General features: G+C 40.6%; 1 protein-coding gene across 3 annotated transcripts in view; it reads right to left on the bottom strand.

Annotated features, from left to right (window-relative positions):
* Positions 1-23,677, bottom strand: part of MYO16 (myosin XVI) — a 702,327-nt gene that overhangs the window by 301,745 nt on the left and 376,905 nt on the right. For all 3 annotated transcript variants that reach the window (XM_025364355.1, XM_025364354.1, XM_025364353.1), the window contains exons 13-15: positions 22,257-22,384; positions 16,879-16,984; positions 6,923-7,040 (exon numbers count right to left, since the gene is read on the bottom strand). In XM_025364355.1, coding sequence (XP_025220140.1) covers positions 6,923-7,040; positions 16,879-16,984; positions 22,257-22,384 — 352 coding nt within the window. The remainder of the gene's footprint in view (positions 1-6,922; positions 7,041-16,878; positions 16,985-22,256; positions 22,385-23,677) is intronic.

Raw genomic sequence — 23,677 nt, 5'->3', positions numbered from 1 at the left:
TTGAGCTCGCTGAATGCATTGCCAATGGTGATGAATTTGGCCCTCTGCATATTCTGGGTGCAGTCAAAAGCATGGCCTTATGGACTCTCAATGTCTTCCAGTCCTTTACAAGTAAGCTCTTCTAAAAGTCCTTCACCCTGTTTTTGGTGAACAGAATTCTCTTCAATAATGAATATTCCAGAAGAGGAGATCATTTTCTTGTTTGAGAACTTATCTGGTCAACAGCTAAGATTTACCTTGATAAAGAGAATGACTCCGTTTGGAAAATCTAGCTGCTAAGCGAGATTTGGGACATGGCTGGTCATATGCTCTTTTCACAAGCCCCTCAGCCAAATAAGATTTGTGAAGATGCACTGAGGCCAGTGTTCTTGGCACCCCTTTATTACCACTGGCTCCTTTGCAGAGGCAGCCTGATTAAACCATTAATAACTCCATCATGATACTAGAAATAGTCAACTTCAAAAGTGGTTTATTTCCAATTAAATAAAAAGCAGCTGAAAGGAACACAGGAGACCATGGAGTCCGGTCCCCTAATTTTATAGCTGGGTAAAGAGAATCAGTGACATTCACCTATTCACCTGAGTTTACAACTGGATGGCCAACCTGCAATTTGATCTAGAAGGCCCTTTTCCATGTGCCCAGCTACCCTGCATGAAGATGGTTTTACAATCTGATTTGTCGCTCCCAAGAAACAGGTGACTTGAGAGTAAATTAGAATAAGAAAGAGCTCACTAAAAATGTCGCTATCACATATTTTTGAAGATCCAAAACAATGAAGTGATTATTTGATAAGAATGAAGACAGTATATTATTTTACTTTATCTGTGCATGTTCGGTGAGACAGTTTTGTGTACTATATAAAAAACTGCACACACTCAAAAGTGAATGAAAATGTATGGTTTTGTACCCTTAAAAGACAAGGAATGATCTTGTGCAGAAGAGAAAGAACTGTCATTCCCTTTCCAGGAACAGATCCTAAGTGGTCATGTACCCATAAGGAGATGGGTGCAACAGGATGAGAGTGGGTGTTGGAGGTTTCTGGAAGTCAATGGGAAGGACAAGGGCACGAACTTTTCTTTCTTGAAGGAGAAGAAACTATTTCCCCCACTTTTTTTTCACAATGAACAAAAACTGTATAGCCCTACAAAATACTTTATTGCATACTACGTTACACATAATCTGTAAACACATATTTTCAGGACCAAAACTTTTTGGAAAACATACAAGAATATGCCATTAATATCATAAATTGATTTGTATGTCACATAATGTAAACCTCTTTGCATGCTCAGATGAAAAATACAAATTGGTAGAGATTCAGGCAATGATATCAGCAAATTACCTTAAGTTTCAAATAAAAGGTGCTGTATGGCTAAAACTAAGTCATTGTTGGCAAAGTTTTCCTTTTATTTATACAGTAACTTTTTATAAACTTGTCTGTGCAGTGATAGTAAGATGTTTTATAAGTCACTCAATCCTGAAGGAGGGTGGCACTTACACCAGCGAACCTAAATAATCATATCTTAAAATAAATAATCAGATCAGGGAAAATACTGGACTAGAAGCCAGACTAGAATGTTATTTATAAATTTTCCCCCAAACAAGAAACAGTCCTTACTTATCTATAGTTAGTGTTTCATAAAACTGAGGCTGGTATTTTTTATATTATGATTTGTGGTTACATCTCTGATGAAAGATTTGACATTAAATTATAAAAGTATAACTAATAGTAACAATGAAAGAAACAGCATCTATCAATCTTCAAATTAGTATGATGATACTCCCTGTCCAATAAAATGATAAAAACTGTTTCATAAATGCTAATAATTTAAAGAAAAACAGTCTACCATAAAGTATAAACTCAATCTGTAATCAACACTTATTTGACCTGGTTTGAGACAGAGTAGCATCACTACAATTTGATTAACTATTTTAGTGAACATTTACAATTCAGAATGCTTTTACAGGGGACTAACTTGAATGACTCAGCTCTCTTTAAAATGTATGTGAAGTAGTTTAAGTTAATGTGTTTTTTATTTTTCTTTCATAAAGAGTCTTGGCAGCCGATTGAATTATTTAAAAGTATCACTAATGTATAACTAAAGTATCATTTACTGATAGCTTCTTAAAGTATTCAGGGTGCCCATTTTTTTGAGCAGTGATGATTTCATTCTTAAACTGAAAATCATTTTAAAGCAAAAATTCATACAATGGATCTCCATTACTCTTTGTTACAGGATGGATTTTGTCCTAAAAAAAAACCCCAAAACTACATATTGAAGTCTTCATCCCCAATACCTTAGAATATAATCTTCTTTGGGAATAGCATCAATGCAGAGATCCAGTAGTCACCCCTTATCTTCAGTTAATACATTCTAAGATCCCAGTGGACCCCCGAAACTGAGGATAGTACCAAACTCTGTATGCGTGACGTTTTTCTATACTTACACATCTATGATACAATTTAATTTATAAATTAGGCACAGCAAGAAATTAACACAGCAACTAATAATACAATAGGACAGTTGTAACAATATGCTGTTCACAATTCCAGGGGTAGGAGATTGTTTCCTACCATGGATCTTAGCAACCTCAGCATACAATTTGTTTTCTTTCCTTATTAAGTTGAGAACATTCACCTTTTCATGAAAAGGAAGCACTTTTCAGTTTCTCTTTGGCCTATGCAAATTTCCAGCCTCACCACTCCTATACTCTGACGCCATGATTAAGTAAAATAAGAGTTACTTGAACACAAACACCAGGAAACTGGCACCATCTGATAACTGAGAGAGCTTCTACGTGATTAACAGGTGGGTAGCGGAGACATCATGGATACACTGAACAAAGGGGCGATTCACTTCCCAGGCTGGATGGAGTTGGAGGGCAGGAGATTTCATCACATTACTCAGAATAATATGCAATTGAAAACTTATGAACTGTTTACTTTGAGAATGTTCTGTTTAATATTTTTGAATCACAGTTGAACTCAGGTAACTGAAACCACAGAAAGCAAAACCTTAGTTTAGGGTGAAACTACTGTACTCAAGTTACAATAAGGTCATACTAGAGTAGGGTGTGTCCATACTGGAGTAGGGTGCGACCAGTGTCCTTCGGAGAAGAGAAGAGACACAGGGAAAAGGCCATGAGCCAAAAGAGGCAGAGACTGGAGGAATGTATCTCCAAGCCACGGAGCACTAAGGATCAGTAGCAACCATCAGAGCTAGGAATGGGCAGGGGAGGTCCCCCCAGAGAAGCCAAGAGCTTGTGCATCTACAGACACCTGAATTCCAGACTTCTAACCTCCAGAACTGTGAGACAATTAATTTCTGTTGTTTCCAGCCACCACATTGGTGTTCATCTGCTACTGCAGCTTTCGGACACTGACATCTAACACATTCTAATATCAACCCTGTTCAGTCTATGCTAACAGGCACAGGAGACAAGTACATGCTATTAAGCTACTCTGGGAGACATGGGAACATCAGATCCACAGCTGAAAGAGTGCTTTCATTTTTGGACTTAAATAATGTTGAGCCCTAGGCAGCATCTTTAAAATTGTCTGGTCCAGCTGGTGTCTGCCCCTTCCTCTTGCTTAGGCACAGCCAGCGTAGGCGTGAGAGAGTGCGTGGCAGACGTGAGGATGTTGCACGGCAGGTTCTGACGACCGAGTAAAGACGTTCCTTCTCGGAAACATCGACCTGCTCTTTGTAGTACACACAATATACCTTTGTACTCAAAACCCTTTCCACGAGGTAAGGGATACTTGAAGAAATCTGTCCTCTTTCTCTTGAGTTATTTCTTTTTCAGTGTAAACATTTTTAGTTTTGTCAACACTTTACTCCAAAAACATGACATTGGAACTTTCACTCTCCTGATAAACATTTTCTGAATATATTCCTTTTATTTCTCTTCTTAAAAACAGGAAACAACTGAGTTCCCAGTCTCACCCCTTCAGGGCACTGTGGGTCCTACCACATTTATGATCTAGGCAGTAGACTTCTATGAATGTCATCGCAGCACTGGCTTTGTTACTTCATTTATAGCAGTTTATTACTCTTAAATAAAAACATTAAAAACGATCACCAAATCATTTGGCCAGAGTTTTAAAAGAACACAGCAGGAAGCTATGAAACAAACAAACATAGGTGATAAGAAACAAATTAAGGATGTTAATTAGGGGAACAGAACTAGTAAAAAGGCCATCCAGAAAGTGGAGAAAGGTGGAGCACGCCTGTCATCAATGCCCCGATTGCCATTTCCATAAGAGAAAAATAAACTCTACACGAGACTGAAATTATATCGAAATTACGGTCACAGTTCCTCAAGGATTCCGAGAACTTTTCTGGGCCTCGAACTGCTCCAGGCCCATCATTATGAATATGCATCACCTCTGGGTCTCAATGCTGCCTGGACAAGCTGCCCCAGAGGTATATGTGGGGCTGATCACACTGAAGATGTGAGGGACCACGTGTTCACTGAGATTGTTGATTAACAGAAGGCTCAGTTAATCAGTGTTTACAACAAAGTTTTCCAGTTCTTTTTAATATGTATATATAATTATTTTCCAAATTAACGTTCCTAAAGAAAAGGACCCTCTAAACTCTATCCAGAAAAATAAACAAGAGGAAAAAAAAAAAAGAAAAAAAAAGTTAGTAATGGATGACACTTTCAGAAGCCAGTTATTTTCTCTCCCTCTTGGTAAAGGAAACAGGAAATTGAGAAGAAAAATTCATGCTGGTGATACCTCAGATGAGCTTCTCCTCCTTGCACTAGTTGTGCATAAACACGAGTGGCCTGCTTTCAGCTCTCAGAGCTCTCAGACACTCATGTCCCATGAATCACCTGGGAATCTTGTTAAACTGCAGTCTCCACCAGCCAGTCTGGAGTATGGCGTCAGATTCTGCCTCTCCAACAAACTCCCGAGTGATGACGCGGTGCTTGTCCTTGGGCCACATGTTTGAGTGGCAAGCGGCTGGAACACGGAGCTTTCCATGTTTCAGCTTCCTACTTTTGGAGAACTTACTACCCACTTAGAGAACATCGCCACAGCCCACCAGTCACTAAGAGCTCAGCGGGGAGCCTGTGCTCAGTATTACAGAAGTAAATCCGGCCCTTTCCCTGGAGGAGCACACCCGGCCAGGTGTTAGGAAACCGAGACTGGAAAACCAGAGCTTGAGGCTCAAGACAGTTCTCCGACAAGGTCTTCATAAAAAGGCAGACCTTCAGAACTCTAAGTCATGCATTTAAAAAACAAATCAACGAACAAATAGCTTTCCTTTTGCTGCACAACTTAACCTTCTAACTTCAACATCTAAAAGCATCTTTTTTTTTTTTTGGAGACAGAGTTTTGCTCTCGTTGTCCAGGCTGGAGTGCAATGGTGCGATCTCTGCTCACCACAACCTCCTCCGCCTCCCGGGTTCAAGCGATTCTTCTGTCTCAGCCTTCTGAGTAGCTGGGATTACAGGCATGTACCACTACACCTGGATAATTTTGTATTTTTACTAGAGATGAGTTTCCCCATGTTGGTCAGGGTGGTCTCAAACTCCTGACCTCAGGTGATCCGCCCACCTTGGCCTCCCAAACTGCTGGGATTACTGGCGTAAGCCACCATGCCCAGTGCATCTTTTCTTACTCTTTTGATGCATGTTATTCGTCACATTTAATTAGTAGAAATCTGATTCTGACACAGACTTGCTGCAAAATGCAATGATTTTGTTTCTAGATTATAGTCAAAACTAACTTTTGTTTCCTGAAGGGAAAATAGGGCAACTTTAAAAAGCCAAATAAAATTAAGCTCTTTCGGAAATCATTTATAATAATTGGCAAATGTTTAAGTGCTGACAGCTGTTGTAAAAGTTTTTTGTTAATATTCAAGTATATCAAAAATGCTACCTATGATTGTATTTATATTATTAATTTGCATGAATTTGTTTTAATTGGAAAGATGTAAAATCCTAGGTGAATTATAAATTAGTTGAATTTTAAATAAGGAGTTTTCTTTTTTTTTTTTTTTTTTGAGACGGAGTCTCGCTCTGTCACCCAGGCTGGAGTGCAGTGGCCAGATCTCGGCTCACTGCAAGCTCCGCCTCCCGGGTCCACGCCATTCTCCTGCCTCAGCCTCCCGAGTAGCTGGGACTACAGGCGCCCGCCACCACGCCCGGCTAGTTTTTTGTATCTTTTTAGTAGAGACGGGGTTTCATCGTGTTAGCCAGGATGGTCTCGATCTCCTGACCTCGTGATCCGCCCGTCTCGGCCTCCCAAAGTGCTGGGATTACAGGCTTGAGCCACCGCACCCGGCTAAATAAGGAGTTTTCATAAAATATACTTTAAGTATTTAAATCAAATATGAAACAGTGTCTGTTTGGGTTTAGTTTGGTGATTATTTTGATGTTTAGATTTAATTCAATCATTTAACTATATGGATTCAGTTTTATTTCAAATAGATTTCAATGTGTGTTATGTGAAGAAATTATATATAATACTAAGGTATTATTTATTTAATTAAAGTATTTGAGTTCGTTTCTATGTTCAGCAAGGATGATTCCTTTCAGCTATTTTTGGTTTGGGTTTGGTTTCTCATTATATAGTCTATAAAATAATCATCTTGAAAAGGTCCAGCTTGCATTTGAGAATATTTTTCAATTCACAATAACTTCAGCACTTGTCACCTGATATCCCAGGTACGTATACACACACACACACACACACCCTCAACTGAGTGCCTGACTGTTGATCCTTGTTCTAATGTAACACAAACTTTCCAGAAGTATCTTAAGCTGTTTACAGATATGGTTGTGATGAAGAATAGATTTTTTCTCCCAGCATTGATTCATACAAGGTGTCTCCATCATGTGCTTGTGTGCGATGTGCCCGCATGCTGGTTCCGCACAGGAAATCCACATTGGCAAACGCTGCACTTACCTCCAGTTAGCTGTTGTTTCCTCTCACAGAACTGCAGTTCAAAATACTTGATGAAGCAACTGGACAAATCATTAAGTGTGGTCTTGGCATGTCCAAAGGCTTCTAAGATGCACATGACCTGTGGGAGAGGAGAACATTTTACTGAACTGCTCATATTTTAAAAAATAAAATTGATGAGTAATAGTCAGCAACGATGCAGGGAATACTTCTTGGTCTGAAAGTTTCTCTCCTGCTCATATAATGCCATATTGAATTTTTAAGACTCCTTTTTCCTCAAAGGCAAGCTACTAGCATCCTATGTCTCAAATTGTGGCTGCTGTTCATGAAGCAATAATAGACAGAGGACTTCACGACACTGCACTCTCCTTGCACGTAAGAGAAGGAAAGCCATTCTCTTCACACACAGCCCCAAGCTTAGCAAATGTTATTGAGATTTCACACCTGAATAGAACAGTAAAATAGCGTTTGCATTTTGGAAGGGAGGGAGTCATTTGAATTAATATAAGCAATAGTCAGAATGTATTTTACAGTAATACATTTACTTAAACATCAGGATAGAACATTCCTTTGAATCCTTATTTACTTTCCACTCATACTCTTTTCAACCCTGAGCCCAGTTTATCCTCCCTGTATTGTGCTCTGGCCTCACACCAACTGTTCTCTCCCACAAGGCAGCAGCAAAACTCCCAGCTGAGCTGCTGTGCTGCCTTTTCTTGCTGCCCTGTGTTTTGTTGCAGACTGGCAAGTTTGTGGCTTTGCAATTGCTATGATCAAGCTCCTCAGACCAACCCTGGGGGCTGAAATTCTTCCTTGACATGTTTCCTTAACCATTAACAGTAGAATAAAAGTCACTGCTTCTTCATCAATTGACTCTGCCTGTGAAGGTGATGGGGACCAGCAATTCTCCAACATGTATGAAAATCTGGAGGGTTCACGGGTGTCTCTGTCTTTCACGATAGTTGCGTTCCATGCGGTTTCTGCGTCAGCCACAGGAGGGAGTACAATAACACCTTAGTGATATGTGGACTAGTTTTCCTGTTCCCTAGGGTTTCTAGTAGTGTTTTTTGAGAACACTATCCTATTTTTTTAAGTGCTTTGATCCCACTCTTTTTTTTAATTTATTTTTTATTTTATTTTTTGAGACAGAGTCTCGCTCTGTCACCTGGGCTGGAATGCAGTGGTGCGATCTCAGCTCACTGCAGTGGTGTGATCTCGGCTCACTGCAACGTCTGCCTCCTGGATTCAAGCAATTCTCCGCCTCAGCCTCTGGGGTAGCTGGGATTACAGGGGCATGCCGCCACGCCTAGCTAATTTTTGTATTTTTAGTAGCAGAGACAGGGTTTCACCATGTTAGCCAGGCTGGTCTCAAACTCCTGACCTCGGGTGATCTGCCCACCTCCGCCTCCCAAAGTGCTGGGATTACAGGCATGAGCCACCGCACCCGGCCGCTTTGATATCACTTTTAAATTTCCTGGCCTTTGCTACATTAAGGAGTTGAATTAACCTGGAAGTATTTTATACTGTGAAAGATTACAAAACACTTTGACGCTAACCACAAATTAAAATACGCTACAAGTTGTGATAATAGTGAAGTATGTTAAAACTTCTGTGTTTGAAGTCTGAATTTGGGAGACAAACACATATTCATTCCTTACAAAAACTTTATGCTTTAGGTCTGTATATAATAACCTAATTTTAAAGATGATAAAAGTAAATTGATAGCAGTGATAACAGTAATGTTTTCTGGGGAAAAAATGAAATAGTAACTTCGTTTTTGTATCTTTTCCTATAATCTAACATGAAATCTGGAGTGATGATATACATACAGTCAAAACAGCATAATGATAGCACATTTTAAATATTAATAATATTACATTAAACAATTATTTTAAAAATCTTAAAAATAGGATAATCTTTTAAAATATTGTGCTTCTAGTTATTCTAGTGTTGTGTCTGATCAGTAATGTGCTGATTATTCTTGGAAAAACGACATTACAGGTAATTAATAACTTGTTCCCCAAACAGTCAATATAGGGAAATGGTTAAATGCATGCGCCTGGAAGTGATAAGGAGCTACCCCCACACCCCAACACTGCTACCGAGAACTGATGTAACACGGAGGAGGTCTTCTGAATTCCTCAAACCTCATTTGTCGTTAATTCTCAGGCAGGAATAACCCCTTCAGTGTTTGTCAGTGTCTGTTGTGTAAAGCACTCAGCTTTTCGTCTGGCACAGAGAAAACATCCAGCAAATAAGAACAGTGAATTTTCCTTTTGTGAGTAGCAATAGACAACATTCCTGTCATGCTCACTATGGGCCAGGCAGTGTTCTAACGTGAGATGTGTCTGTGCTTGTGTGTTCTCTGTTAACTCTCGGAACCAGTGTATATTACACACTGCTTTATAAGAAAAATGACATAGACGAAGTAGTTTTCCCAAGGCTCAAAGGTTGTCAACAATGAACCTGGGAGTTGAACCTGGGTGAGCTGGCTTTCAGAATCACACACTTCACCACCACGCTATGCAGTAATCACTGCTGAAATACCAATAAAGGCATAAAAGGCATGAAATGAATATAAAACTACAACTACTTAACAAAATGTAAATACTCCATGGCATTCTTTCACTGTACATTGTCATCCATGAGTCAAGATTAAAATGCTAAATAAACTAGGCAATAACCAGTTTTTATCTTTAATTAGCCATTTGGCCAATAGGTGGCACTAAATAAATGTATTAAGAGAAATACTGAGTGAAACAAAACTGGCATTATTCCGCTGCTCACCTTGATTTCAAAAACAGTAATGACAACATTGCACAGTAACAAAATTTAAATAAAAATATAAATGAAGAAATTTAAATATATATATTCTCAATATTTACTTATTCAAATTTTATTGACTTTTTTTCTATTTATAATGTATGGTATTTTTTCTACAAATTTATGTCCCTATAAGTTGTGGACTATTATGGCAGGAGTTAATCTACTGTATTTTCTAAAAGTAAAAACTTGCTGCATCCTCAATAAAAAATACTAAATCAGGGGCCGGGCGCGGTGGCTCACGCCTGTAATCCCAGCACTTTGGGAGGCCGAGACGGGCGGATCATGAGGTCAGGAGATTGAGACCATCCTGGCGAACATGGTGAAACCCCGTCTCTACTAAAAATACAAAAAATTAGCCGGGCGTGGTGGCGGCGCCTGTAGTCCCAGCTACTCGGGAGGCTGGGGCAGGAGAATGGCGGGAACCCGGGAGGCGGAGCTTGCAGTGAGCCGAGATGGCGCCACTGCACTCCAGCCTGTGCCACAGAGCGAGACTCCATCTAAAAAATATATATATATTAAATCAATCGATATCAGCCCACTAGTCTGCTCTCTGAAAGCTATTGCATAGTAAATCCTTATTTAAGTGATTTCAACGGAATTGAATATTCTTAAAGTTGAAGTTCATTTGAGCCAGAGTTGGTGAAAGTTCCAGGTAGTTTCTCCCTGAAACATGACTTTTCTATTCCAATAAATTTAATGTCATGGAAAATCCCCTGCTTCCAATATTTGAAATTCAAATGCAGGGATTAGAAACAAAACAGCCCTTCCTAACTGCTCTTAAATGGCTCTGAAATTGTATGGGGGAACAAAGCCATGTCTGTGGTGATCAGGTTCCACCCGTCCATCTACCAGCGGGTAAAGTGCACTTGAAGCACAGGACAAAGAATGTGAGCTTAGGCAGGCTTTTAAGATGGGCCAAATGAGGTGTAAGACTGACAGAAATACTTCAGTCACATCTCTTAAGAATAAGTTTTTGACCTGCATATAATCACCAAAAGTCATTTCTGGACCTCAATGCTGCACTCTCTCACTTTCTAGTTGTTACCAACTAAATCTTCCTCCTCCCCTCTCTTCTCCCGAAACCTCCTTCAGGGAGAGTACTGTCTGCTGTGACAGTGTGAAACTGATAGTTTCCACCCAAACCCTTTCACTTTGGGTTCTCTTGCTCCCCATACTCCACTGAGATGGCAATCTTTATTTTTACAATGATGCCATTATTGTCAACCACAGGAACACTTTCTCCACTCCTCAGCATCTGCACAAAACTACACTGAAGACCACCCCAACACATCCTGACTGATATGGTTTGGCTCTGTGTCCCCACCCAAATCTCAAGTCAAATTGCAATTCCCACATGTCAAAGGAGATACCTGGTGGGGGGTGATTGAATCATGGGGGGCAGTTTTCCCCATGCTGTTCTCATGATCATGAGGGCATTCTCATGAGATCTATGGTTTAAAACTGCTAGTTTCCCCTGTACACGCTCTCTCTCCTGCCCTCATGTAAGACATGCCTTGCTTCCTTCTCCTTCACCTCCTGCCATCACTGTAAGTTTCCCTGAGGCTTCCCCAGCCATGCAGAACTGTGAGTTAATTAAACCTCCTTTTTTTTTTTTAAATAAATTTCCTAGTCTCAGGTAGTATCTTTGTGGCAGTATGAGAACAGACTAGTACAATGACTTTTACTTCTCTTCATTCTTTTACTACACATTATTTGATAACTGCTGATCCAAATGACCTCCAATGAGTATTTTCCTAGGATTCGAGGCAAAATTGTCTCCTTTAGAATGAACCAGGCTCTCTCAGTAGAATGTACAGTTTGTGTGCTTGCTACACACCTGGTCCCGCCTGCCAGCATTCCCCACGTTGGCCTGTGTGATATTCCACAGTGGAGTCTCACAACCAAATATGGCTAAACTGTGTCTCTAATCAGCTCATTGTCCTCTCCTCTTAGGGCCACCTAGTGAACTTTCCTTTCATCTTATCCTGACTTTCAAACTTTCTACTAGATAGCTCCATAGATCAAGGCTGTAAGGATGTTCTTTTCTACTCATTTCCTGAATTCTATTTTCCTTTCAGGAAGTACAGGAAGTACTCACTTAGTATCATCAATAGGTTCTTGGAAATTTCTACTTTAAGCAAAACAATGTACCTTCTAATGCAACGAATTTTATCATAGACTAATTGGTATAAACAAGAGTTAAGTTTTTATAGCAGACAGGAAATAGTTTTGCCTCAAGTCACAGTTTACAAGAACCCATCAATGACATCGTGAAGATTTATCATACTGGTTCATCTCTTAAATATACTTAATTTCACTAAACTCTCTAATTTTATAAAGATTTACAGTAAATTAAAAAATGTATTCAATGCTTGTATTTAATTCCTGTACATATACCCAGATGATTTACAGATATGATGGCTGATGATTTTCGTGAACATCTTGGACACTGAATGATATTCGTGTGGATAATAATTTAAAGGGAAACAATAAAACCATAGCTGACATGGAATTTAAGCCATGCTCAAACCTGGGCACTATTTTTTCATGAGATGAGAAGTCATTTATTTATGACATTTTTTATTTGTCATGAGGAGTGAATAAAACACACAAGTTAACCAGAATTAGTTTTACTTGAAATATGCACTGCTATTATAATCTGGACTCCCAGATGGTAATTGATTTGGGAGGGTTATATCTACCTGATCCAAAGGAATGCATTTTAGAATGTATTTGTTTGAACTAAAATTTAAAGCCAATTTACGTAAGGTAATCGAGAATGCATTAAAGAAATTATACAGCCTGCTGTCTCCCAAATGATCATTTTAATAGATGACTGTTTATAACTTAGAGGGGAAACTATTGTTCCTTGTCATTATGATTAAGTCATCAGTTTCTGTCATTTCTGTTAGTTAACTTGAGGCTATTTTAGAACCATGTTGTTTTACATGTACTCTAACTCTTAAGTGTCAGCCGTCAGGATATTAACGTATTCGAACAAAGAAGATAGGTTATGCTATTTTCCCAAGTTGACTCTCAATGTTAAATTATTTTGAGCAGCCAGGTGCAGTGGCTCACGCCTGTGATCCCAGCACTTTGGGAGGCTGAGGCGGGTAGATCACTTGAGGTCAGGAGTTCGAGAGCAGCCTAGCCAACATGGTGAAACCCCATCTCTACTAAAAAATACAAAAATTAGGCAGGTGTGGTGGCACATGCCTGTAATCCCAGCTACTTGGGAAGCTGAGGCAGGAGAATTGCTTGAACCTAGGAGATGGAGATTGCAGTGAGCCAAGATCGTGCCACTGTACTCCAGCCTGGGCGACAGAGCAAGACTCCATTTCAAAAAATAAATTATTTTGAGCTTGCTGTAGAATTATGCAGGTGCTCAATACAGTATGAGCTTAGTAAATGGTTATAAATTAAAGCCATTAATGAACACACATGATACCATAGATATTCAAAAAACTGATTAATTATGCATTCTTTTTAAAGAGAAAAGTCTACAGAATCAGACATAAGCTTAGGGATCTATTAGAGCAGAATAAATTTTAAAATTACTTATAATTCACAGGTATAAAATATGTAAAATCACACTAATTTATTAATTAAAAAATCAGTATTTCTCATTTCTAAGTGAGGAATCAGATACTATAAATTTCCAGAACATGCCAAGTAACCACCACCATGGTAGAAATCACTCTACACTGTAGCAACCAGATAAAAAAGCAGGTGACACAGAAACAAACACAAATAGCACAATATTCATTGGGCAGTGTATTTCTGTATTTGTAACTTTTGAACCTTTAGATGGCATTGACTTAGGAAATGATTTAAGTGTAGCTGTCTTGCACGAATGTAATCAGACACTTTTAAATATAAAATTATGACTGAAATGCAGGTATCCTTCTGTAAATGTGTGTACGGCCAGACACATGCCAGCATCAGAGGCACCTCAGTGGAAATTTCACACTGCATCAATATCACACTTTGAAATAAGTGCCAATAGAAAGTTTTATACTATTGTAACATGGCCTATGATGTGTATATGCATTATTTTTTATCAAAGCAATGATATAGCACATATGTACATTATTTCTTGAATGTTATACAGATAATATTGATTTATTTATAGAAAATCTTATGTTCTGTTAGTATATATGTGGAATTGAACACGATTTTCCATATATGCATTTAGTGGTCTCTTGACCTGCAAGATAATAAACAAATCTTTTTAAACAAATGTGTCTTCCCTACACTTGAATGAAAAATAAAAGGTTGTAAAAAAAAGGAAGAGAGGCAGAAAAATCCCACTATCTAACAAAAGCAGGGCAGGTAAGAAAAACTGAAGAAAATGTCAATGTTGGTTCTGTAAATCACATACAAGGAAACACACACAGGCCAAATGTACAGTCTCCTGATGACATACAAATGGTTTGCCCATTAAATGTATTTGATAATGTAAAGTTAACTAAGAAAGTTAACTTAGGAAACTGGGGGTAATTGAATGTGTCTCCTATACTGTCACAATACTTATTTTAGTGTATTCATTTATTCCCCACATAGAAACTGAGCTTCTCCCATGCTGTTGAGACAGCATCTCTGAATTCAAGGGACAGGCACTGGGAAGCCACTTTATATTAACAGATGCTTGTGGAATGAGAAAGCAAATGAATGAGACTGCACGGGCCAGGCTGAGAGGGATACATGCTCAAAGGTGACTTCAGCATAGAGTAAGAGGAAGGGGATTTAGTGTTCTAAGATTAGAGAAGAAAATAAAAACCACAACAAATGTAACATTGCCAGAAAGAATGCCGGGCCATGCTGATTTATCGGACTTGATGTAAGGGGAACAGAGACTCATTGAAGGGCTTTGAGCAAAGGAGTCTCTGGTGATACAGGCTGATGGCAGTTCACCAGCATCAACTTTCCTCTTCTTCCGTTTACCAGATGAAGTTGAACACATGGCTGCCTAGTTAGCAATGAGTCCTAACTAGATAGCAGCATGACTAAGTTCAAGCCCATAACTGTGAGGAGAAGACAGGCAGCGCCTCTGCATATGATGAGCCTTCTCCCTGGACTGGGGCTTGCTGCTCCCTTCCTCTGAGCAGGTGAGAAAGTGCCTGGGGAGCAACAGGGTCTGGGCCCTACCTGACCCTGGGCAGCAGAGCTACCAACCATGGCCTGCCCCAGGAACATGCAGTAGAGGATGGCCAAGAATGGCAAAAGAAGGACAGTAACTTAGAACAGTCTCAACAATAATGCCATGTGAGATGACTCCACAGCAGCAATGATTGTGGGCCTGAAGGAAACTGGACAGAATAAGAGCTACGAGTGATAGACTATTCAGAATGTATTGGAAATAGAGAAACTTAGTACTGTGCAATGGCTCACGTCTGTAATCCCAGCACTTTGGGAAACTGAGGCAAAAACTGTGGATCACTTGAGCCCAGGAGTTCGAGACCAGTTTGGGAAACACAGGGAGACCCAATCTCCACAAAAAAACTACAAAAATTTGCTAGGCATAGAGACATGTGCCTGCAGTCCCAGCTACTTGGAAGGCTGAGGTGGGAGGATCGCTTGAGCCCAGGAAGTTGAGGCTGCAGTGAGTGGTGATCGTACCACTGCACTCCAGCCTGGGAGACAAAGCGATTCCCTGTCTCAAAAATAAATAACAATAACAGTAAATAAATAAATAAAAATAAAAAAGAAAGACTTCAGTTTTGGCCATGTCTTTGCAGTACACTGTGGCACGTCCAGGAAGTTCGCTGGACAGGCAGGTCTGCATTTGAAGAATGAAAGGCAGGATGGAGGTTAGGATCGGGAGCTGCTGGTGTACCCGTGGCACTGAGTCATGGTCATCAGCATAAGCAAGGCTATAGTATCCTCTAAAATACTATTTTATTTCAACCTTGGGACAATCATCATGAACTTCCAGGTGTCTGGAGTGACTTCCAGAAGAAATACAGAAACGGGGAGGATTTCATCTCTAGGCAGAGGCCCCCAGAAAGCAGACTGTTGAGTTCCATTCTTTCGGATTGGTTATTGGTTCCTGTCCTGTCTGTTCCCCCCACTGCTAGCTGTTCCTTCCAGTGGCCTTTGTCGTCTTCTGATCTGCTATCGTCTGAACAAACTTTTTAACAAAACTTGCTAGAACTATGTATAAACCAGAGAATCAGTCTATGGATAAGCACCTGTGGTGGCCTCCTTGAGTAAAATTTCTGAGTTTGATTGTGTGGAATGTTTTAGCTTTATTTCAGCTGCTACTGGTCCGTCTGATTCCCCCTTGAATCACGGTCATATTTTAGATAGATGAAGTAGCGGGACAGTTAACACTGCAAGTGTTTCTGAATAGAGTTTAAAAACTGTTTTGGCCCCAAAGGTGCACGGCCTGCACATCAAAGTCTTTAAGGCTCGCTATTGCCAATTCCTTCAGATACACTGGAGATTTATTATCAGCCCCCAGTGATCCCCCACAATAATTTCTTTTCTGGCCAGCTCCCCAGAATGTCCTAACACACCCAAGTGCACTTTCTTTTTCTTTTCTTTTCTTTTTTTTTTCTTTTTTTGAGACAGAGTTTTGTTGTTCTTGCCCAGCTGGAGTGCAATGGCGCGTCTCAGCTCACTGCAAACTCTGCCTCCCAGGCTCAAGCAATTCTCCTGCCTCAGCCTCCCAACTAGCTGGGATTACAGGGATCTGCCACCACACCTGGCGAAATTTTGTATTTTTAGTACAGACAGGGTTTCACCATGTTGGCCAGGCTGATCTTGAACTCCTGACCTCAGGTGATTCATATGCCTCAGCCTCCCAAAGTGCTGGGATTACAGTCATGAGTCCCTGCGTCCAGCCTTAAAGTGCATTTTCTTTGTGAACAATATCTACCTATATTACATGTTTTAGATCCAACTATTCAAATACAAAAAGAAAGTATGTACAAGATATTTTAAATATGTAAAATAAATAAATGTTCACTTGAATAATATTAATTTGAACCCAAGCTCAATAATTTTTTATTCTTTATTTCCACAAATGTTGACCCCCTTGTGTCTATTATGATGTCCCCTCCCCTATTTGTAAATGACAATTGACTGAACATCTTCATTCACATATTTGCCAACCCAAACAAAAAACTTACATGTTTGAATCTGGAATCCAGCATGGCCCTGCTGGGGGCAGCCCTGCAGGTGAGGTGTCTTATGATTTGTTTGCTGGCTTCAGACTTTCCTGATCCCCTTTCTCCACTAAGGAAAACAGAGAGGAAAAACGTAAGTTTGAAGGAACTTTGTTCCTTTGAACAAGCTTTGTTCCTTTGAAGCTACTTTGAAGGAACAAGTAAAAATATTAACTGGAGATATTTCTCAGACACAGAAATGAGGAGGGAATGGCATATTAACTTGCAATGAGTTTGTGGTCTACGTTCACACTTCAGTTTGATGCATTTGTCTGAAATACCTAGTACATGTTTACTGTGTCATGTCCCTGATGGTGTTTCAGATGCTGGCATTACAAATAAATATGACACAAGTTCTGCCGTTCAGTATCTCACAGGGTAGAACCACCTAGTGCAGATGAATTATGCCAGAAAGGTGTCAGGCTGAGAAGGAAGACATAACCGACTTGACTCAGCTTAGCAAGTCAACATAAAGTGAGGCGATCCCATGACAGCACGCTGTGTTGAGACATGCAGGCTCACACTTGGCCTTGGGAAAGCTGTTCATGCTTCATGAGCCTTACAGGAAAGACGTTGCCTCTTCTGTGGAAAAGCTGTGACATCTTTCTGAGCATTCCTTCTCTGTTCTTTGAAACGAAGGTAAAGTACATAGCTACGAAAACTAAGGCAGTAAGGTCTTCAGATGTGGATCTCTCAGCAGATCCTAAACCTGACCTGGTTAGGTTTCCTTTTCAGCTTGCTTTCGGTTCTGCTGTTCTCTAGTTTGCATTTTTCTTTAATCTAGGAACGATCACTGAACTTTTTATTTGTAATGGCATCACTTTTGATACATCCCAGGCATTCTTCATTAACTCACCCAGTGTTTACAAATGGTAAATATTCTATTCCTGACACTAGATGACATAGGATTAACATAAAATTCCAACACAGTAATTACTATTTCACAGTGATCTGCTCTACAATAAAGTTATTACTTTACCCAGATGAAAAACTCATAAAAACAGCCTTTACTTATCCGGTAACCAGAAAAACTTTTTAAAGCCCTTTTATGAGTGCTTCCTTGGTTTTCTGCCTAGAAACATCTCTTTTAACAAAGTTGATTAAAAGTGTTTGCCAGAAAAGAAGTTGAAATTTAATTATTTTCTTAAAGTGTCGAGTCGTTAATGGATGCTTCCACTCACTTGTGCAGACTTTTGAACCACTGAGGCCTAAGAGTGTCAACAAATGAGGTATTAACATTAGAAAACAAAATGAAATTTTTTCTGGTTTGGTACTGAGTTTTGGGACATCCATTCCAGGAATACTTGCGTTTTGATTGCTAAATCTTAAATTACCCTTTGTAAGTGCTCGTTTTGAGACACAATCGACACTCAATAATGACCTGTAAACAACTTACTAAGTTGAATTTCAAATGGTTAATTTTATCCTATTAGTAACAACGGAGAAAGCATGTATCTTCGTCCACACAATCAAGGATGCGGCAAAGCTGTATGAAAGCACACATGGTTTTGTTTTTTGTTTTTTGTTTTTTTTTTTTTGAGACGGAGTCTTGCTCTGTCACCCAGGCTGGAGTGCAGTGGCCGGATCTCAGCTCACTGCAAGCTCCTCCTCTCGGGTTCACGCCATTCTCCTGCCTCAGCCTCCCGAGTAGCTGGGACTACAGGCACCCGCCACTTCGCCCGGCTAGTTTTTTGTATTTTTTTTTAGTAGAGACGGGGTTTCACCATGTTAGCCAGGATGGTCTCGATCTCCTGACCTCATGATCCGCCCGTCTCGGCCTCCCAAAGTGCTGGGATTACAGGCTTGAGCCACCGCGCCCGGCCAGCACACATGGTTTTGAAAGAAGAAAGAGAATCACTAAAATAGTAAGTCCTAGTAACCACAGGTGTGCTCTTCAATTCTGTGTATCGGGACTGGCCATACCGAAAGGAGTTTGCCAGCTTGTTTCAGGCAGACAGTCAGGGAAGGGTCCCCGGAGAACCTCCGACCCGCCCCACAAGTGCTTACATCAGATGTTTTCTGCAGATAAGGGAACTTGCACAGGGGCTTTGCCTAAACAAGCCTGCGGTGGAAAACTCCGTTCCTTAACACACGTGCAGCAAGGGAAATAAATCAATATGGAGCCGCTCAGTCTAAGCATGCGCACTGGAAGGACGGGGTGGAGCCAGCAGGAATTTGCACCATAAGTCCCGGTATTCAACTAAGGGGGCACCCGGCACCCCGCTTTCAGGACCCCTCTCTGCTGAGAGCTTCCGTTTCGTGTCATAAATTCTGCTCCACTCTGGTGTCCGCACGCCTCGTTTTTCCAGGGCAAGAACCCGGACCTAGCTGAGCTAAGGAGCAAAATCCTGCATCAGCACCTTCTTGAAACTTGAAGAGAGATTTTTTTCAAAATAAGGGGTTGGTACATGGAATCATTAGCTTTAAAAAAATGACCCAAAGGAAAACTAGTTCTGCAGAATATTAATGAGTTCTACTGGATAAAAAGTTCCATGAGCAAATACATGTGAAAACTGTTGGGTTAAACTAAGATAAACGGGGTTCTTCACCGAAACAACTCGCTGGCCGCTGTGTGCCCTCTCCCAGGCGGACCCCCAAAGCGCCTCGGCCTGCTGGTTCCTCCTTTTCTCCCCTCAGAGCCTTCCTAGGACCCACACTTTCAACAACTCACCTATAACAGCTGCAATGGTCATCCTAGAATTAAGTGGGAGCGCTCAAATTTACGGAAATTCTAAAGAAATAACTAATACATAGAAATAATCTAGTCCAGGGTCTGGCACCCAGTAAACTCTCAATAAACATTAGTTGTTATTGTCAACAGTGTTACTCCCTATCTCATCAATTTACAGTGCTTTTTCTAAGCAACTTTTAAAAATTTTTCCCTATTTATCGAAGGAAGACCAGGAAACTAGACAGATAAAGCAGATAAAAATAGGGTTGCCTGAGTCTAGAATGGGTAGAAGCCCCCATCTCTGCGCCTTTCTCCTCCTTGAGTCTAGAATGAGTAGAACGGTCAGGTGCAGTAGCTCACACCTGTAATCCCAGCACTTTGGGAGGCCGAGGCAGGTGGATTGCCTGAGCTCAGGAGTTCGAGACCAGCCTGTCCAACATGGTGACACGCCGACTCTACTAAAAATACAAAATTAGCCAGGTGTGGTGGCACATGCCTGTAATCCCAGCTACTCAGGAGGCTGAGGCAGGAGAATCGCTTGAACCCAAGAGGCGGAGGTAGCAGTGAACTGAGATTGTGCCATTGCACTCTAGCCTGGGCAACAAGAACGAAACTCCGTATCAAAAGAAAGAATGGGTGGAAGCCCTTGCCTCGGTGCCTTTCTCATCCTTGACTCTAGAATGGGTGAGAGCCCCTGTCTCAGTGCCTTTCTCACCCTTGTGTCTAGAATGGGTGAGAGCCCCTGTCTCAGAGCCTTTCTCATCCTTGAATCTAGAATTGGTGAGAGTCCCTGTCTCAGAGCCTTTCTCATCCTTGAGTTTAGAATGGGTGGAAGCCCCTGCCTCCGTACCTTTCTCATCCTTGTGTCTAGAATGGGTTGGAGCCCCCACCTTGACGCCCTTCTCATCCTTGTGTCTAGAATGGGTGAGAGCCCCTGTCTCGGCGTCTTTCTCATCCTTGAACCTAGAATGGGCAGAAGCCCCTGCCTTGGCGCTTTTCTCATCCCTGAGTCTAGAATGGGTGGAGTTCCCTGCCTCAGCGCCTTTCTCATTTTTGAGTCTAGAAGGGGTGGAATCCCCTGCCTCGATGCCTTTCTTATCCTAGAGTTTAGAATGGGTCAAAGCCCCTGCCTCAGCACCTTCCTCATCCTTAGGATGCTTCTGAACCCAGCACGAAAACAACCGCTAGCACCCTGCTTTGAAAAGTAGAAAACTAAAGCGTGCACCCATCAGTCTGTGCCTCCATCCTCCATAGAATTTTTGATAAAATGCATACAAACCTATAAGTGCTCATTTTAATATTTAAATAAGCCTTTTGAATTCTTTTTTTTTTTTTTTTTTTTTTTTTTTGAGACGGAGTCTCGCTCTGCCGCCCAGGCTGGAGTGCAATGGCCGGATCTCAGCTCACTGCAAGCTCCGCCTCCCGGGTTCACGCCATTCTCCTGCCTCAGCCTCCCAAGTAGCTGGGACTACAGGCACCCGCCACCACGCCCGGCTAGTTTTTTGTATTTTTTAGTAGAGACAGGGTTTCACCATGTTAGCCAGGATGGTCTCGATCTCCTGACCTCGTGATCCACCCGTCTCGGCCTCCCAAAGTGCTGGGATTACAGGCTTGAGCCACCGCGCCCGGCCAAGCCTTTTGAATTCTATCCAGGTTCTGACTTTACACCATTTTCATTTCAGTTTCACTTGAGTTGTGTGCTACTGTACTTATGCGTTCAGTTCCAACCAGCACTACTGACAACAACTAAGGCACCGCCGCCGTGAGTATTTACAGAGGTTTCCCTCCCTTGTAAAAGTTTGGCTGAATATAAAATATAGGTCTCTGACGCAGATTTTAACATTTAAATGTTTCTTTCGTTTTCTATTAATTTATGAGTTAAATCTAGCACTACATTTCAAATTCAAAAAATATTTTGGGCCAAATGCGGTGGCTCATGTCTGTAATCCCAGCACTTTGAGAGGCTGTGACAAGAGGATCGCTTGAGCCCAGGAGTTTGAGACCAGCCTGGGTAATATAGTGAGATCTCACCTCTACAAAAATTTAAAAATTAGCCAAGTGTGGTGGCATGTAGTGCCTGTAGTCCCAGCTATTTGGGAAGCTGAGGTAGGAGGATCACTTGAGCCTGGGAGGTCGGCTGCAGTGAGTTGTGATCATGCCACTAAATTCCAGCCTGGGTGACAGAGTGAGACCCTGCCTCAAAAAAAAAAAAAAAAAAAAAAAAAGTTTAGGAAGTAGAATTCAGTGAACTATGAGCAAAGGTAAATAACAAGAAACAGGCTGAGAAACCTTTGGAAAGAAAGAAAATTGTATTTAGGGCAGCCCTGGATTTTGAAGAATAGTGGCTTAGGTTCACTAATATTGGAAGTTTTTCTTTCTCCATGTTTACTTAGGTTCAAAAGCAAAAACTTTTTATCTAAGCTTTAAATCTTGAAACAGAAATGAGTTTCAGGTTAAGTTTGTTAATATTGATCCAGCTACACTTGGGGCTATTCCTAGTAGCCAAGATATTTCTCCTTTGTAACGAGTCAAATGTACTTATTGCAAAGATATACTGGACCTCAAAGTGCTGAGAAAGTAAATAAAGGTAAACCATGGGAAATTAGGACATCTTCACCGCCAAGCCCCATGGCAAACCTGAGTGTGGCAGACAAGGTTGAGGGGGACTCACCTGAGGATGAAACACTGAGGTCGCTGCTCCTGGAAGAGCTGGTGAAAGGCTCTCTCCACACAGGAGAAGAGGTGAGGAGGCAGCGAGGAACACAGCTTCCCTGAGGAGCTGAAATACAGCTGGGACACCTGGAAAACAGGGCAGCAGCAAGCGGAATACCTGAGTGAAAAGGCACCAGGATTCCTCATCCCATAATGAGAGTGACTTATGTCCAAGATACAGAAGTGAATGAATTTCTAATTCTGAATCTCATTGGTATGTAAAAACATTTGTAAAATTACACCCTTCTCTGCACATTTTCAGCATGCATAATGACAAAATGGAGGCTTATACTTTATCCTTCATTACTTGGTCCACAGGCTTTAATTATTCTGCTGTCTTTAAGAAGAGCAACTCACAAAAAAATGTAGTTTAATAGATATCTGTGCAGTAAGCTGAAACTGTGGTAATTTATACCAAATACAATTTCTCTCAGCAGTATTTAATTTCAATACCATAAGATAGCCAAGGTTTTAAACTTGAATGTGAGAGGCAGTTGCAGCTGAAATGCATGTAAGTTTACAAATTTCTCAGAAAAACAAAAAAATTAATTTTAGAGAAACGGTGATTTACAATTATTGCCATAATGATTCATTTCCAGTATTTTTAGTCCTTTTGAATTTCTAGTAAATTCTATTACTTTAGAATAAAAACTCAAGAGTAGGAAGACTTCTTAGCCGTGAAGAAATCAAAGTTATTTTTTATTTTGCAAAATAACTGGCCTATATCTTCAAAGATGTCAAGGTCAGAAAAGTCAAAAGAAGACTGCAGAACTGGTGCAGACTGAAGGAGAGTCAAGGGCATGATGGTTCAAAATGCAACATGCAATGCTGGTCTGAATCTCTGGCTCTATGGGCATTACTGGGACAATGGGAAATCTTGAACAAGGTCTCTTGATTCAGTGACAACAGTGCATCAGTAATAATTTTCCCATTTCAATGACTGTATGGAGTTGACATAGGAGAATATCTTTGTTTAAATACCCAGTAAACATATTCAAGGTTGATGGAACTACGTGCCAGCAAAGTACCTTAAAATGGTTGGTGTTAAAAGTTGCTTGTACAATTTATCTACACATTTTACAGACATTTAAAATTATAGCAAAAATAATTTTTAAAGTAGAATAAATGATTCACGATGAGAGTTAACTGGATGAATCTCACAATGTTGAGTGTGAGTGGTCAGATACATAACAGAACACACTATATGTCTTCACTTACATCGAGTACAAACACAGGTGACCAATCCTTGCTGTTAGAAGTCAAGTTGGCAGTAGCAGGGGAACTGTTAGTGTTTAAGGGGCTTCTGGAGTGTTTATAACTTTCTGGAGCTGAGTACCACCCACCTGCACACTTAACAACATAAGCACTTTCCTACAAACA

The sequence above is a fragment of the Theropithecus gelada genome, chromosome 17, assembly GCF_003255815.1.
Source record: "Theropithecus gelada isolate Dixy chromosome 17, Tgel_1.0, whole genome shotgun sequence".
Lineage (NCBI taxonomy): Eukaryota > Metazoa > Chordata > Mammalia > Primates > Cercopithecidae > Theropithecus > Theropithecus gelada.
This window is presented reverse-complemented; position numbering and strand designations above follow the sequence as displayed.